The sequence below is a fragment of the Passer montanus genome, unplaced genomic scaffold (genome assembly GCF_014805655.1).
Source record: "Passer montanus isolate IOZ18808 unplaced genomic scaffold, ASM1480565v1 scaffold66, whole genome shotgun sequence".
NCBI lineage: Eukaryota > Metazoa > Chordata > Aves > Passeriformes > Passeridae > Passer > Passer montanus.
This window is the reverse complement of record NW_024371704.1, coordinates 331,904-347,017: the sequence shown is the minus strand read 5'-3', so window position 1 is coordinate 347,017 and position 15,114 is coordinate 331,904. Positions and strand designations below refer to the sequence as shown.

The following is a 15,114-nucleotide window of genomic DNA, read 5'->3' as shown; positions in this document are numbered from 1 at the left end:
CACAGCCTCAGTTCTGTAGGAAACTTGGCTTTAAATACTCAGTACTCAAGGAACTCCTCTCAGTTGCCTGTGGTCCTTGGAGGCTGTTCTGATGACTCTTGTGGGATGAATGTTTTCCTGAAGTTACTTGAGGACTGTCGTGTTGTCCTCACTAGTGAGAGCACTGATCTCATTCCATTAGAAATTCCATTGGTAATTAGGAACAGTTGCTGAGTACAGATCTCACTGAAGGATTTTTATAACATTTCATAATTGTAGGCAGTTTTTTAGAGTCCTTAAACAGCAAACAGTTCAGAATTTTTACAGAACATTAATTGCTCAAGCATTGCCCTGAGAAGCTGTGCTGCCCCACCCCTGGAAGTGTCCAAGGCCAGGTTGCACAAGGCCTGGAACAGTGGAAGGTGTCCAGCCCATGGCAGGGGCTGGAATGGGATGAACTTCCAACCCAAACCAGTGTGGAATTCTGTGAAACCCCTTGCAGCTGGGCAGAACCAGCAGCACCTGACAAAGTGTCAGGGCCTGGGCCAGAGACCTGCTGAGAGCAGGTGAGCCATGGGAAGAGAAGGTTGTCAGCAAGTCAGTAATGAAAGTAAGAAATAAATACAGATTTTCTGTAGAGGATCTCCAGGCATCCCTCTGGAAACACACTGAGTTGAATTTCCCTAAGAATTGCCATTTGCATCAAAAGCTGTCATTGCCCAGCACAGCCTCCAGAAAGCAGCAGCAGGTTGGGATTGTAAAACTTGTTTAGCTAAGAGTGATTTGGTTTGTTTTTTTGTTTTTAATCAGGCACTTAGGTCTGGCCTGGGAAGCACATCTCCAAGTGGAAAGGGATTCCTGTCCTCGTGTCCCACCTCAAGTTTTATCAAACACCAATCTGAGAGCCTGGTGCTTTCTTCTCTGAGTTATTCCCCAGGGTGCTAAATACAGGAGCTGGCAAATTTGGGATCTTTTATCTCTTTGGAGTAATTTTGTCCTTGCACTGCTGATGCCTTTAGACAGCTAAAGAGTCCCAGAGCTCCCTGCCTCTGTGTCATTTCAGATCTGATCCTTCTAAAGACTCCTCCAAAATAATGTCCTGGCCAGCTGTGCTTTCATCCTCCTGGCTTTTTATTTCTGTGCTCATGCATAATAAAGGTATAATTACATTTAGATTTAAGCTTTCCTTCAAATTCCATTTTTCTGTATAGCTGATGAAAAGCATTTGAAACTAAATAATACCTTCAAATTTGGATTCTGTTTTATCTTATCATTGATCATGTTGAAGTTAGTTTTCTTCTGTTAATGTGATTTCTTATCTCAGGAGATCAGTCTGTTTGAAGTGCTCTTGGATACATCTGAGTGAAAAGCATGCAGTAAATGCCAGTGTGCCACAGGATCCTCTGAGCAGGCAAACTAACACGAAATAAAATTCAACTTGGAAGTTTGGGGAAGAAAATATTCATTATCTGTATTTCTTCCTCAGATCTTCTGCTTTAAAGTAATTTAAGTGATCTTACAGTAGCTTCTTTTTCTCTGTTGTACCTGCTCTATCTTTATCATTTTAATGTGAAAGGCATATTTGAATATTTAGCTCCTGCAGGGATTCTTCCTGTTCAGAAGATATCAGGTCTTTTCCTTGCCACTTCCTTACCTCCAAACTGCTTAGATTCCGCCTTTTTTTCAGTTTATTTTTGCCTTAATTGCTTGAGGCTTAAATCTGTCTGGGAATTAGAAATATTACCCACTGATCTGTAGTAATTGTTGGCCAATTTGGGTGCAAAACAGCTTGTTTGGATAGCAGTCACCAAAATTGTCCAAGATTCTGTAAAAGACATTTTTATATAAAACACTTAGAGAACATGAAGTATAATAAAATTTCGTGGACTGTGGATGCTGCATCCTGTCACTGTGCAGCTCAGAGATGTTATTTGTGGTAAAAAGCATTAGAAACAGCTCTAAACAAGCATTTTATTTTCCAGATAATTGTGGATAATCTGTGCTCTGTGGTGGGTAGTGGTCCCTGAAGAAACAGAGAGCAGTTGAAATGCTTTTCATTTGCAGAGTATTGCAAGCACATGGGTGGCTCAAAAGTCAAATACCTCTGTGACCCAAGTTGATATCACGTTTCTATCTGAATGTTTCTTTATTGGATTGCAGCCAGGGAATGCACTCCAAGGGTTTTTAATGGCAAACTGCTTTCTCTAATGCCTTCCCTAAGGAATTTTTAAGAAATAATGCTCATTTAATTCATTCACGCATTATTTTTAGCCCAGTTCTCTTTGTCAGGCTTTTCACCCTTTCCCATCCCAGCCAGCTGGAATTTTTCTCCAAACATTTCCCTATAAAGTTCTGTATTCAAACAGTGACAGTGATACATGAAGAGTTCTGATAATTACTGTTGCCATTTTTTAAGCTCAAATGTCAGAAGTTTAGTGATGACTCAAGGCAGCTGGAAAATTAGCTTTAGAACAGAGAAAATACCTCAAAAACATTTACTTGAATGTAGTCTTTAAAATTATTATTATTGTGTCTGAACTGGTGCTGGAGGAGCAATGTGCTGGGTGTAAGGCATGAACAGATTGAGCTGGATGCTTTTTGAGGGGTTAAAAAAACCAAAGTATCAAAGTTTGACCCCTTGAACATGGCATAAAGGAGTGGGAAATCAGCAATAAAGAACATTTTCTGGAATTTATTTCTGGCACCGTGCTGGTGGTTGCCTGGGTTAGGGCTGCATTCATTTTGACAAAGTGACAGCAGAAAAGGGGATTGGTTCCAGCTGCCAAGTGAGGTGTTGTCAGGGAGTGGGGCTTTTCCATGGACTCCAGCCTTGTGTTGGCAGACTTGAAAGGAACCTGTGTGAAAATTCAGCTTGTCATCATGTCCTGCCTGCCTTGTCACGAGTGTGAATCATTCAGTAACAAAAGCTTCCAAGCCAGAATAGGTTTTTTTCCTGCTGTCTTGAAAGATCTTTATTTCAATAGTAAAACATTTACCATGTAAGCTCCAAATTGATTTCCATGTGAGTCACAGAGTGGTGTGGTTTGGAAGGAACCATCCAGTGCCACCTCTTGCCATGGGACACCTTCCTCTGTCCTAGGATGCTCCAAGCCCTGTCCAGCCTGGCTTTGGACACTTCCAGGGATGGGGCAGCCACGTTCATTTTGGCAGATTTTGTTTTAGCACTGGAAAAAAAAAATCAGAATTGGTACAAGTTCTGCAGGAACAATTTACCAGCCCTGTGTGTTCAGAGCCCTTTAATCCTGCATCCCCCTGGGTTTCCTCATCTGGGAGTGTCAGAAGGATGGTGGTTATCCCATGACCCTCCTGTGATTAGGTGGAGCTCTCCACCATGTCAGCTCCTGTCAGGCACTCTGTGTGCTTGTCTTACAGAGATTTTATCCTGCAGGTTGGGCAGCTGCTTTCATTGTGTTTGATTGAGCAGAAACAATATCAGTGGTGCTGCTGGCCAGAGGAGCCCGTGGGGTTGTGCTCCCCAGCAGTGAAATGTGAGCTCGGAGAGCTGGGTTGCTCAGATTCCTGCACCATCTATCCCTGCTGGGCTGTTAACATAACCCTCAACTCAAAACCAGCCCTTGGAACTCCCCCAGCCCTTGCAGGGCTTGGTGCAGAAAACAACAGCTGCTTTGGGTTCTTCAGTAGCACCGAGCATATGAACCCCTGGGCTGAAATCCCTCTGGAAAAAGACATGGGATTTCATTTAATAGGGGAGGGAGTACACCAGGTCTAGGCGGACTTGGATATTCTGTTTTTCATATTCTCAGAAAACTCACAGATGTCTGCCAGCAAAGTTTAAGTAGGTAGATAACACTGAAGGATTTAACAGGTGGCAAAAAAGATGATCCTTTGGGTTAAGGGTCTTACTTGCTTCATCAGGCATGAAAAATGATGTTTTACCACTGCAAATTTGGGTTTTTTTCTTCACTGGGTGCAGGCAAACCAAGCTTTTCACCTTGTCCTGATTTTTCTTGTAGTGTTCAGTAGTCATTGTAAGTGATTTCATTTCGATTTCTTTTGTTATAAACTGAAAAACAGGTTTAAACAAAAATAGGTGGCTGTTTTATTTTCAGTATCATGAAGTGATTAATGTTGGTTTACTCCAGAATTTGTAAGCTTGACACTTATTTTTGTGTGAATAGAATGGGATCTGATGCCCACAAATTGCAGTGCTGGGCAACCAAATGAAATGTAAAGGATGGAGAGCTGTTGTGGTGCTTGGAACTTTGCTGATGAGAATTGGAGTGCTGTGGAGAGGGAAATGATTCAGCCAGGGTAGGACAGTGGAGCAGTGGGAGGCTGGGCATTCATTTGGATCATCTCAGTCCTGGATTAACAGCCTGACATTTAAATTGCATTCTGTTCCTTATCCTTTCCTTGCATGTCTCAGTGTTGCTGTGATGTTCTGCACAGGCAGCCTCTCTCACCTGGTTTATCTGTGCTCTGACAGGATCACTTTTGAAGGAATAAATCCAGACCACTTTTCTCTGCTGTGCTGCCCTTTGTCCTCACAGGTTCCCAGTGCCCAGATAAGCTAAAATGCACAAGGGAAGAAGCAACCAATTTTTTCATCTTGACATTCTACTTTTTATTCTTTACATCTGCCTGCAAAATAAATTCTTTTTTCTGGGTGTCAGAACTGAGGTTTTGGCCTGTGGCTTAAATCAGTGCTGGGCTGCACTCACAGCTGAGGCTCATCCCAGGGCTTTTCTCTGTTACATCTTGGAAACTTCAACCCTCCAGCCTTGTAATAAAGAGAGTAAAGAATGTTTGGCAAGGAGCTCAGTGCAAGACCAAGGTCTGAGTCATGACAGTGCCCCAATTGGGTGGAAAAGCCACCCTCTTCTGGGAAGCCTCTGACAAAAAGGGTTTTAAAAACCATTCTCTTTGTGCTGCTCAGGGGAGAGTTGCTCTTCATGGTTGGCAGTGGCTTAGGATGAATGGCCACTTAACCTTGATCTGTTTCCTGTATTCTGCTGGCAATCCCAGCTGTAATTCCTGGGCTGAAAGGAAATTTTCTCTCATGTGGGATTAAAGTCTGTGGCCATCTTTTTCAAAATAGGAGCAAAGGCTGTCATCAGGATGGTAATATCCTGAACAAGGCATTATAGTACAGATAGCTGCTGAAATGGGTGAAAAGGAAAAGAAAGTTTGTGCCTTAGCTTTAGAAGCAATTGATTTAATGTGATTAATTCCAATTATTTTGAGTGGGGAGAGATTCAGAACTGCAGGGCACTTCAGGTTTAAAGTAAATTTTTGATTAAAGTTTCATAGACTGTAGAAATGTAATTGCCATGGGGAAGGAGGGAATCCCTCCATATATTAAAAACTAAACAATGTGGTCTTGAACATACTGAAGTACAAGATAGTAGCAGTTAGGTGTAGAACAGGAAAACTTCTGTGAAGGAAATACTGGGTTGACAAGCCTGATGTTTTTCTCCTCCATACCCCAAGACTAAAACTGTCTTTTTTAACAAAATGTTCTTGTGTTTGGTGCATCACTGTGCTGTGGACAGATGTGTCAATCCAGTGCCACTGCTGCTTTTAGAGCTTTTCTGTTTTCTGTCCTTTCACTTCTCTGATGAAAGTTGGAGTCTGTCAGTCTGCTGGTCTTGGAACAGCAGCAGAATAATTTGAAGAAATATAAAATTATGGATAATGATGAAAGTAAGGAGCCTCTGGAAAACTTGGCAAGGCAGCTGTCAGGTTCCATGAAAATAATCTTACATTTTAATGGAATGCAAGTTAAAGGACGTGATAGAAACATTTCTTTGTTCTCTTGCTCATGCCCAGCAGAACCAAGTGAAATGATTCTGAATCACATTAGAGGGGGTGTTTGCTCTGTAGCTTTTCCAGCACTTCATCCTTGAGACATTTCCAGGAGGTATTTCAGAGTCACCTCTGGGAATGGCAGTGATTCTGCCACTGCTCGTGGCCATCTGAGCTCAGCCTTCCAGCAGCTTCATTCCCACTGCCCCTTCACCTGCTCTGTCCTGAATTTAAAGTGAACCTTTGGCAATTGCTTTGCTTTGTAGTGTTTGTTTTTGGCAGAGGAGCAGGGCTTGTGCAGTGATGCCATCCATGTGTCCCCTCATCCAGCCTCCCCATCAGTCCCTAGAGCTTTTAAGCACACCCTTGGATTCCCATCAGATTTGCCAGAGCAGCAGAGTCTTTACATCCAGTTCTGTAGCTGTCACCAAAACTGGCAGCAGCAGCAGCAGGGCGAGGCTGGGCTGGGAGGGAGCCTCCAGGAAAGCTCCAGGTGGGCTCTGTGGGCACTTCCAGCTCGGAGCAGAGCCAGGCTTTGCTCTGCCTCGGCTGCTGCTCAGGCTGAGCTGGTGCAGAGTGCCAGGGGAGCAGTGCTGAGATCTGCAGGTCTGAGCAGCCACACTTTGCTGGCTCTGCATGCTCAGTGTGTCTTGTGCTGTGCTAGACATTCCCTGCTGTAGGGGCTCCAGACTCCTGCACCCTAAGTGAGGTTTTATTTTGGTAAAGAGGCCTCCCCACAAGCTATTCAAACACCACAGGGTGTTCCAGTGCTTCCTGCTGGTCACAAGAGCTGCATCTTTTACTTTACACACTGCTGCATGTATGAATTTTTAGGGGATTTTATGCAACTCTTATTTTTTTTATTTTCATTGCTGCTGGCTCTCACTCCTAACATTGGAGCAAGATCTGCTGTTAAAATTGCCAAAGAAGTAATTGAGGTCAGGGCTTTGAAGTACTGCTTCTTCATTGTGAATTATTAATTCTCAAGGCATACAGAAAGAGTGACATGATAAAATTCATTGTAAAATAGTGTACTTTGTCACACTAGCTGCTCTGCTTGCATGCATTCTGCTCTGCTTTTCATAACATCTCCTTGGATTACCTCTTACCATTTTTTGTTGTTTTCAGTTCATCTTCAGACTGGATTTCTCATTTTCAACTCCTCCACACAGTTTTAAAATTACTGTGATGTGAAGTTTGGGAGGTCACAGTCCTAGTGAGAAATTACAGTGAAAAAAGGGAAGTTCCTGAGAGTTTCTGGTGAGATCCAAGGCTGTGTTAGAAAACAGTTTGGGGTGATACAACTACTTCTATACCCATAGAAACTGTAAAAAAATACTGGTTGAAAACCAGGAACTTCTCAGGCTCTTGATTTCTGGTCTGGGTCCAAGAATGTAGGATGCAAATTAAAGTTTTCATTTTCAGCCCATTTGGTGTCAGACTTTGTCAGAAACTCTTGTTGAGGGCTCTTAGCTCAGGGAAGGGTGGAGAGCAGAAGGGCTGTTCATGCTGGTCATGCCAGGGACATCAACAGGGCTGGCTCTCACTGTTTGCTTCAAGCTGGCTTTGCCAGGACCTCATTTTTTATGTTGTTTGCACTGTAGCATATTTGAGTCAATGCTGTTGCTTAAATTAGCACAGTCTCATCCTTGCTGTGCTTGTTTCCTCTCTGTCCTTGGTCTGGCATGAGGTTTTCCACTTTAACCCCATCCCCTGGTTTAAATTGATAGCCCTGCACCAGCCCTTGACATCCTGAAATCTCCCTTCCTATTTCTAAATATTAGTGAGAATGCTGCTTTTTATTTATAACAGTAGAGAACTGCAGTGATGAAAGTGTGATGATGCTTTTAACCTTCTTCAGGTGAAATAAGAAACTCAGATTTATTCCTGGCTGCTGAATCAAGTATCTCTTCCCAGATTTCTTCTAGAGGGCTTACGAAACACTGAAGAATTCTTTTAATTAAATGCACCCACAAGGTGTATCTGAAGAACTGAAGTAGATCTTTACCTTTGGCTAACCTCAGTCTTCCAAGCTTTTACCACACTGGAAAAGAATGTGGTCCCAAAAGGCTTTCAAGCTTGATGTGGTTTTTTGGGAAGCTGTTTAACTTTTGTTGTGGGGTTTTTTATTACTCTCTGATTACAGCTTAATGGCTTATTAAGAACAACAGTTCCATCCCAGTCCAAAAACATCTTTTCATAACAATTCTCCCTGTGAGTCATTGCATTTATTTATCTCCATATTTATTGCAGTAAATCCTTCACTTCCTCTGCTCCCCCAGCCACCCTGTTTGGTGTTTGTTGTTCCCACTGAAACCGTGGCAGCCATGGTAGAATACATCTTTGTTTTTCTGCAGCACTTCTGCATTTACAGAGCTGCACTGGGGTTTTTCTTGGATTGCCTCCCTATTTTATGTTCTGTGTCCTTGTTACAGCCTTTGAAAGCTTTTCCCAGCGAGCACAAAGTGCATTAAATGGCATGTGCAAATGAGCAACAGCACAGCTGCTAATTGTGCTAACAGATGTAAATAGGAAAAACATTCCTTTTCTAATGCTGCAAGTATTTATAGCAACCATTCCCCATCTTCCATAACACTTTGATTATGGATGGAGCCTCTCTCAGGTTCAGCAAAGTTGATGAAGCTTTTGCAGATGGTTTGATTTGCTGAGGTAATGTGGAAGAAATGCAGATGTTTAAAGCTTTTGTTTCAGATGCTTCAGGCAACGAAGTGGCTTAAAAGGAGAGCTTCTGCTTTGCATCCTTTAGAAACATCCGTGGATTTTGAAAGGGAACATATGGCAGGGCTGTTCATGGGGACTCTGAGCTCTTGGAGCTGCATTCCCCACCTGCCCTGTCAGGTTAGTTTGAGCACCATCTGCCTGGAGCAGAGCATGACTTGCAGAACCCTCTGGCCACAGCCAGGCAGCTCCCATTTCCTCTGTGCTGTGATTCATCCAGCAAGATCTGCATCCCCAGGACAGAGCCTCTCTTGGGAATGAGGGGCATCCTCATGGGTGGAAGTGTGTTTGCAGCTCAGAGGAGGTTGACCTCAGAGTAATTGGGATAATTCGGGTAATTTTCCTGCAGGGGTTTTGGGTAACCTTTTGGCAAGGTGATCCCTCCTCCAAGGCCAGGAGGAGCCTTGGAGGAGCAGAGCAGACTGCAGACCTCGGGCACTGAGGCACCCAGCAGTCTCTGCTCCCTGGGTTAATTCCCTTTTTCTCTGTTTTCAGCAGCCCAGGTGAAATCTGAAATGGCAATAAGAGACCTGTGGCAGTCTGGACAAATCCCAAGGACTCTCCAGGCCTCCATCTCCATCCAGCCCCATGGGGGTTTTGGACTCACACTGCATTTGATCCAGGGCTCAGTTGTCTTTGGGAAGCTGCTTTGCTCTCTTCATCTGACTCAATTCTCTTGCCTTTGCACAAACAGGATTTATGTGTAATTATCTAATCCATAGCCTGTTCCTCCTCTAGGAACTTCAGAGAGTCCTTCTCTCCCTTTATCTTTCTCCAGTGACAGACAGCAGAAAATGTGTGGAAGCATGAGGGAAATGGTTCCTGCTTAAGATGTGAAATCTCAAATCTGCAAATGTGTTCAGTGTGTCAATGAATTGCTGTGTCTCTGCAAGGTATCTGCAGCTTCTCTCTGTCCTGGCAGGCAGCTCAGTGCTTCTCACACAATTCTGCAACCTGCCTCTGTGTGCAGATAATTAAAAAAAAATAAAGTCCAAACCTTAGTGTTTCTCTTCTTCCTCACAGTGCTCCTCTTTCCCAAAGAGCTGCAGTGGTGTATTCTAGCTTTGGTCTTTTTTTTTCCCTGCAGTAAAAATTTCACCTGTTTTTCCCTCCCTTAGTTCTTAGGCTACTAAGAAATCTGCTAAAGCATTTCCTCATCATTTTGCAAAATGACAATTGCTTGGTGTCTAGGAGAATTTTGAAATCTGAAGTTGGGATCACAGGCATGGAAATGGATGTGGCTTTGACTGCACCTGCTAAGCAGAGAGCTCGTGGGAGATACCTTTGTGTAGGTTTTTCACCCCCCACTCCTCTCTTTCTTCAGAGAGCTAAAATTTAATTACAGAGCTTGGAAAACGCTTCACATCATGTAGAGAGTGAGCTAAATAAAACAATGAGAGGGAAATGAGAGCAAAGCAGGAACAAGAATTGTAAAAAAACCTCCTCATACTTGAGATTTCTGTACTACTCAAAGGTTTCATTCAGCTCCTTGAATGGGAGGGGATGTGTGGGGGTTGATGGGTGTGAATACTTATTATTTTCTGCAAGGGGAAAAGAAAGAAAAGGTGGCTTTCAGAATAATTCATAGGGTTAGTGGGTTATTAAATCCTAAAGCCTTGGCTGAGCTGAGCAATGAATGCCATTTTACTGCTGCTCAGAAGCCCCCTTTGCTCATCACTGCAGAACCACAAGTCAGGTCCTAGCAGAGGTCGTTTGGAATTCAACCTTGGTGGTAAATGTTGGGTTGAGATAGTGTTCTGTTAAAACAGAGCTGCTTTAAAAAAGAATGACTACTGTTATGATTACTAGCACAGAAGAGGGAAGGGCAGGAGCAATTGATCTGTGATCTTTTTCTGGCTCCACTGGAATTTTACAGGATAGTGGATCTACAGGATGGGAAGGCAGATCAGAAAGTTCATCTCAGTATCTGCTGGTTGTAGTCACAGTGAGGGGACAGATGTGTTAACCTGCACATTTTCCTGCAGGGGCTGGCCAAACACTGCAGGGTGTGAAGTACCAGTGGTGGGTGTGTTAAAGGTAATAAATGAGCTAAATCTGCTTTGTTTGGGTTTTTTTAATACATACTTCTAAAATTTTATTTTTGGGTAATCCTTATACATAATTTGTTTTTAAATAAATAAATAAAGATTCCCAAGGGAAAGTTTCCATCAGTACTTTTCCAGACTTCTCTGGTAGCTGTCACTGAAATATTGTGTTTGCTTTGGATAACTGAGCAAATTACAAATTGAAAGCTTAATAAAAGACAAGCAGTTAATAAGCACAACTTGGTGCAGTATAAACAGCTGAAAAAATGAAGTCTCCTCTCCCAGAGCTGCAAAATCAGGTCAAATGTCAGTTTTTGAAACAGTGCCTGGTTCTTGAGTGTGTGTTTCTACATGCTGTTTGAAAGGGTAGAATGGAATTCTCTTCTGGGGTTGAGGCTCTGCAGATCCTCTCCAAGTGCTGTTAAATACAACCACAGAACCCCAGACTGGTTTGGGTTGGAAGGGACCCCAAAGCCCATCCCCATCCCACCCCTGCCATGGGCAGGGACACCTTCCACTATCCCAGGCTGCTCCAAGCCCCATCCACCCTGGCCTGGAACACTTCCAGGGAGCAGCCACAGCTTCTCTGGGCACCCTGTGCCAGGGCTTAACCACCCTCACAGGGAAGAATTCCTTCCTAATACTTAATTTTTTAATAATTTAAACCTATTTTTTGTCAGTTGGAAGCCATTCTTTCCTTTCCCTGTCACTCCAGGCCCTTGTAAACAGCCTCTGTGATCACTTTCCCAGTGTGGATTTACAGCAGATGTAATTTTTTAGTAATTTGACCACATCTGGTGGCCAATCTGTGAAGGTTTGGCTCTTGCTGCATCTCTTTTCAAAATAACAAAGCCAAAAGCCCCATACATTTTGATCAGCCTTAAAAAATCACCTGAGTTCTCGTGTCCAGTTTGGCTTTGGAGCTGTTTTAGCTTGAAGACAAGCATCAGAAAGTTGCCTGGAGTCCATGAAGGGTTTATGAAATGACTTGAGAATTCTGAATGATGCTGTCTTTTCAGATGGTTGAAGGCTCCCCTTCCATTGTTGCAGGATGGCATTTTTGGAAAATTCATCTTCCATCTTTGGCACTCAGGCTCCTTGCAGTGTGAGGGGCTGGTGGTGCCAGGGGTTCCTTTTTGCAGCTCTGCTTCTCTTCTGTGCAGGAAGTTTTCACTGAAAGGAAACTTTTTTCTCTTTTATCCCTTTAAAATCATTGTCCCCTGCCCTGTTTACTTTATGTGTGTTTATTCGTGTAAAGGTTATTTATTGAACCTCTTAATACAAACAAAACATCTTTGTTTAAATACAGAGGGCACTTTCTGTGGGACATGTTATGTCCTTGAGGGGATGTTAGGAATCCTTCTTTCCCTTCTCATTTCTCGCAGCATTTTGCCTCTTTATAATGCAGGGTACATCCTGCTCTGCTGATTTTTTTTCGCCTGTGATTATTCAGTGTTGCACATAAGCAGCTGTGCCCAGAGAGAAGTGCCCCCCAGGAATCAGGAGGTGCTGAGCCATATGGCAGGTGAGGATGGAACATTGCAGCTCTGGGCTGAGCCCCTCCTGTTCACACCCTGTGAATGCACCCTGCCAGCACCATCAGCTCCTTCAGGCCGGGCTGCTGAGTGACACTGTGCCTTTCTGGGGCCTTCTGCCTTCCCTACTGAGCTCTTGCTTCTCCTCAAGCTCTGCTGAGAGCCCATTTTCCTGTTTAGTAACTCATAAAGGGACAGAGGGAAAAGCCAAGGGTGCTCTGAGCTGTCTGCACTGTCCTGCTCCTGGATATTGTACAGCTGTGTATGTGTCCAGTGGAGTTTCCCAGCCCTGTGCTCAGTTCCTTGTAGTGATCCATCTTTTGGAGAAACACAGGAGTGGGAAACTCTTGGATTATGCCCTTTCTGACCCAGAGATGGGCTAACTGAGAGGCATTTTAAAAACTTTTATTTCATTTTCAGTCTCATGAGAAGGGTGAGACCATACAGATGTTATAATTCACATTACCACAATCAGAAGCTATTTTTTAATTACAACACATTCTAAGTGTTTCTTGGTCTATCAGCTTTAGCCCCACCATGCTGTAAATGCCTTAAAGCAAATCATCTAGAATTACCCCTCGTGGGTCCCACTACAATGCATCTTTCATAGTTCTGTTTCTCCAAAGTATCCAGTCTTATTTGCAAGGCCATCCTTTGAAACTTGTTTCTAGTTCCATTTCTCTCTCAACATTGTCTGTCCTGTTCCATGGCATTTCTAAGTCTTCATTTCTTATCTCAGAGTTTACATACAGATGTGTGAGCCTTCTGTCAGGCTTGGAGAATTCCCTACAAATCCATTTCCCACAGGAAACAATGTGCAAGAAGCCCTCAGTGAATTCAGTTTCCACCACAGCAAACATAACCTGCATCTCTGGTTGAAATTGCCTGGGTTTGGGAATTTTATTGCAGCTGAAGATGGCATTAGCTTTTAAAATACAGCATTTTTTAAACACAGCATACAGTTGGATGAGTGTGGAAATGGGTGTGCTTGCAGCAGAGTGAGAAAGTCAGTACACACACTATTGCCATTATTTAGTGCCAGGTTGGACCAAAAAAATGCTCTTTCAGCCCAAAGAGCAGGCAGCCTGTTCCTGAGGAGGAGTGGGATTTCTGCAGCCCTGTAATGGGATATTTCTGCCTTAAACTGCATTTTAAACTCCACTGAGATTCTGAGCACTTTGCACTTTTATGGATATCCGTGAGGTACCTGATCACTGAAAAGTGAAATCACAGAGTTTCTGATGGACCATAGGTTTTCTTTGATCCTTTTGCATTTTAACCGTGGGATAACCTTTATCCTTTCACTGGTGGAAAAACTCAACAGCAGAAAACCAAACCATCACAAGGGGAGCTGATCTTAAGTGTTTGAAGCATGGTGTTTGAGCCAGGGAAGTATTGATGTGTTTCAAGCTTGACTCAGGCAAAAATGTCAATTTAGTGCCCCTTCCTGGTGTGCTGAGATGTCCAGCTCTGGGGGGTCTGTGCCACAACACTTGGGATGTGTTTGAAAGGCATCATGCTATGTATTAGCAGACTTGGAGCTGCCAAGTGGCATTGTTTGAAGCAGGATCCTGCCTTGCTGTGATCCCACACGTCGTGGCAGTGGGATTTTGTGCCCTTCAGTAAAGCAGAGCCTTGGCAGAGGATTTCAGTGCTTCCACAGCCTCTGCTCTCCAGGCAGCTCCAGTGTACCAGGACAGTGTTCAACACCTCCTCGTCTACTGCATGCATTGGTTTTTTAGTTGTTTTCTTTTTTAACAGATGTGAGTACATTCATTTCCCAGATTTTCCTGCTTTGTATTCCAGCAGCAGACAAAAATGGGAGCAGGAAATCCAGCAGAATGCCCTCTGGAGCACAGGCCCCTCGGTGTGTTTGGGTGGCACATATTTAACACCAGCCTGTGAGAACAGCATGCCAGGAATGTGGCGTCTGCCTGGCATCCTGATCACACCGTGTCAGAATTTCTCTTGCTCAGCATCTCTGTGCTTTATAAGCACAAACCAGCACAGCTCTGTGGTTTTCCCTGCTACAGAGGTTATGGAATGGCAGGCAGTGACAGTCTGTGTGCACCTAAGTGGTAGCTGGTGCTGGCAGGCAGACTCCTCCCAGTCCATTCCGCAGTTTCCCCACAGGAGATTGCTGTGAGCAATTGTAGGGATTCAGGGCTCTTGGGGACAGCTGGGGGCAGCTTCACCCTGCCAGTGCCACATTCCCTGTGAGCCCATCCCTGCTGTAACAGTGCTGTGCTTCCCTGCAGGAGGACTTTCGCAGTAAAGTGGAAGATTACATTAAGCGCTACGCGAGATGATGAAGGGGGATGGATGGCAGGACCACGGCTCCAGAGCTGTGCTGAGCCTCAACAGCAGCCAAGGCAGCCTGGCTTGTACCAGTCCTGTGTCCACGTTGTACTGAAGAAGAAAACTAACTTCATAACCTGTCCATGTTCAAAGGAGAGTTCAGCAAGAAATTGTGTCTGTTGGTTGAAAAAGTTGTCTGCTTCCTTTTACAAATGTTTACTCTTCTGAACTGTACTGTATATCCTGTTGATGAGATATGCTTGAGAAGTTAAAAGAAGTCACTATTGAAATTGTAATTACACTTTTTTTTTAACTCTTGCCTGATGTGGAGGGAGGGAAGGGAAAAAACAAACCCAAACAGCCCAAGCAGAAAAGGTGGTGTGTTTTGGAGCACTTCAAGTTGGCAATAAATGGTCTCCTGTGAACCAAATCACAAAACTGTTGCCTTTGATGAGCAGAAAAAACAATATGAGCTTTTTCTGAGAGTCACTCAGCTGAGGCTTAGAGCTTGCCAGAGTGGAAATGCAAAATGAGATTCTACTTCTGGTATTGAAGTTCTTGATGCTGTTTAATGTAAGTATGTTTTTGTCACAGTTTGGAATTTTTACATTGTTAATTTCAGGCCCTCTTTGGGCTACAGGTTCATTGGTTTTTTGTTTCTATTCATTGTGTGAAGTAGTTAAAAGAAATGCAGGCTAACATGTAACTTAAGTATGTTTAGTATTAGTAAA

General features: G+C 43.6%; 1 protein-coding gene across 3 annotated transcripts in view; it reads left to right on the top strand.

The window, feature by feature from the left end:
* The window catches only part of UBE2F (ubiquitin conjugating enzyme E2 F (putative)), a 55,702-nt gene extending 40,881 nt beyond the window's left edge, over positions 1 to 14,821 (top strand). Inside the window, exons 10-11 of one of the 3 annotated variants that reach the window (XM_039728542.1) lie at positions 10,491 to 10,542; positions 14,344 to 14,821. In XM_039728542.1, the coding sequence (XP_039584476.1) occupies positions 10,491 to 10,517 (27 nt within the window). In that variant the 3' untranslated portion in view covers positions 10,518 to 10,542; positions 14,344 to 14,821. Of the gene's footprint in view, positions 1 to 9,000; positions 9,028 to 10,490; positions 10,543 to 14,343 lie in introns of those variants that run through there. The other 2 variants (XM_039728541.1, XM_039728543.1) reach the window with 2 other exon arrangements.
* The last annotated feature ends 293 nt before the right edge of the window (positions 14,822 to 15,114 follow it).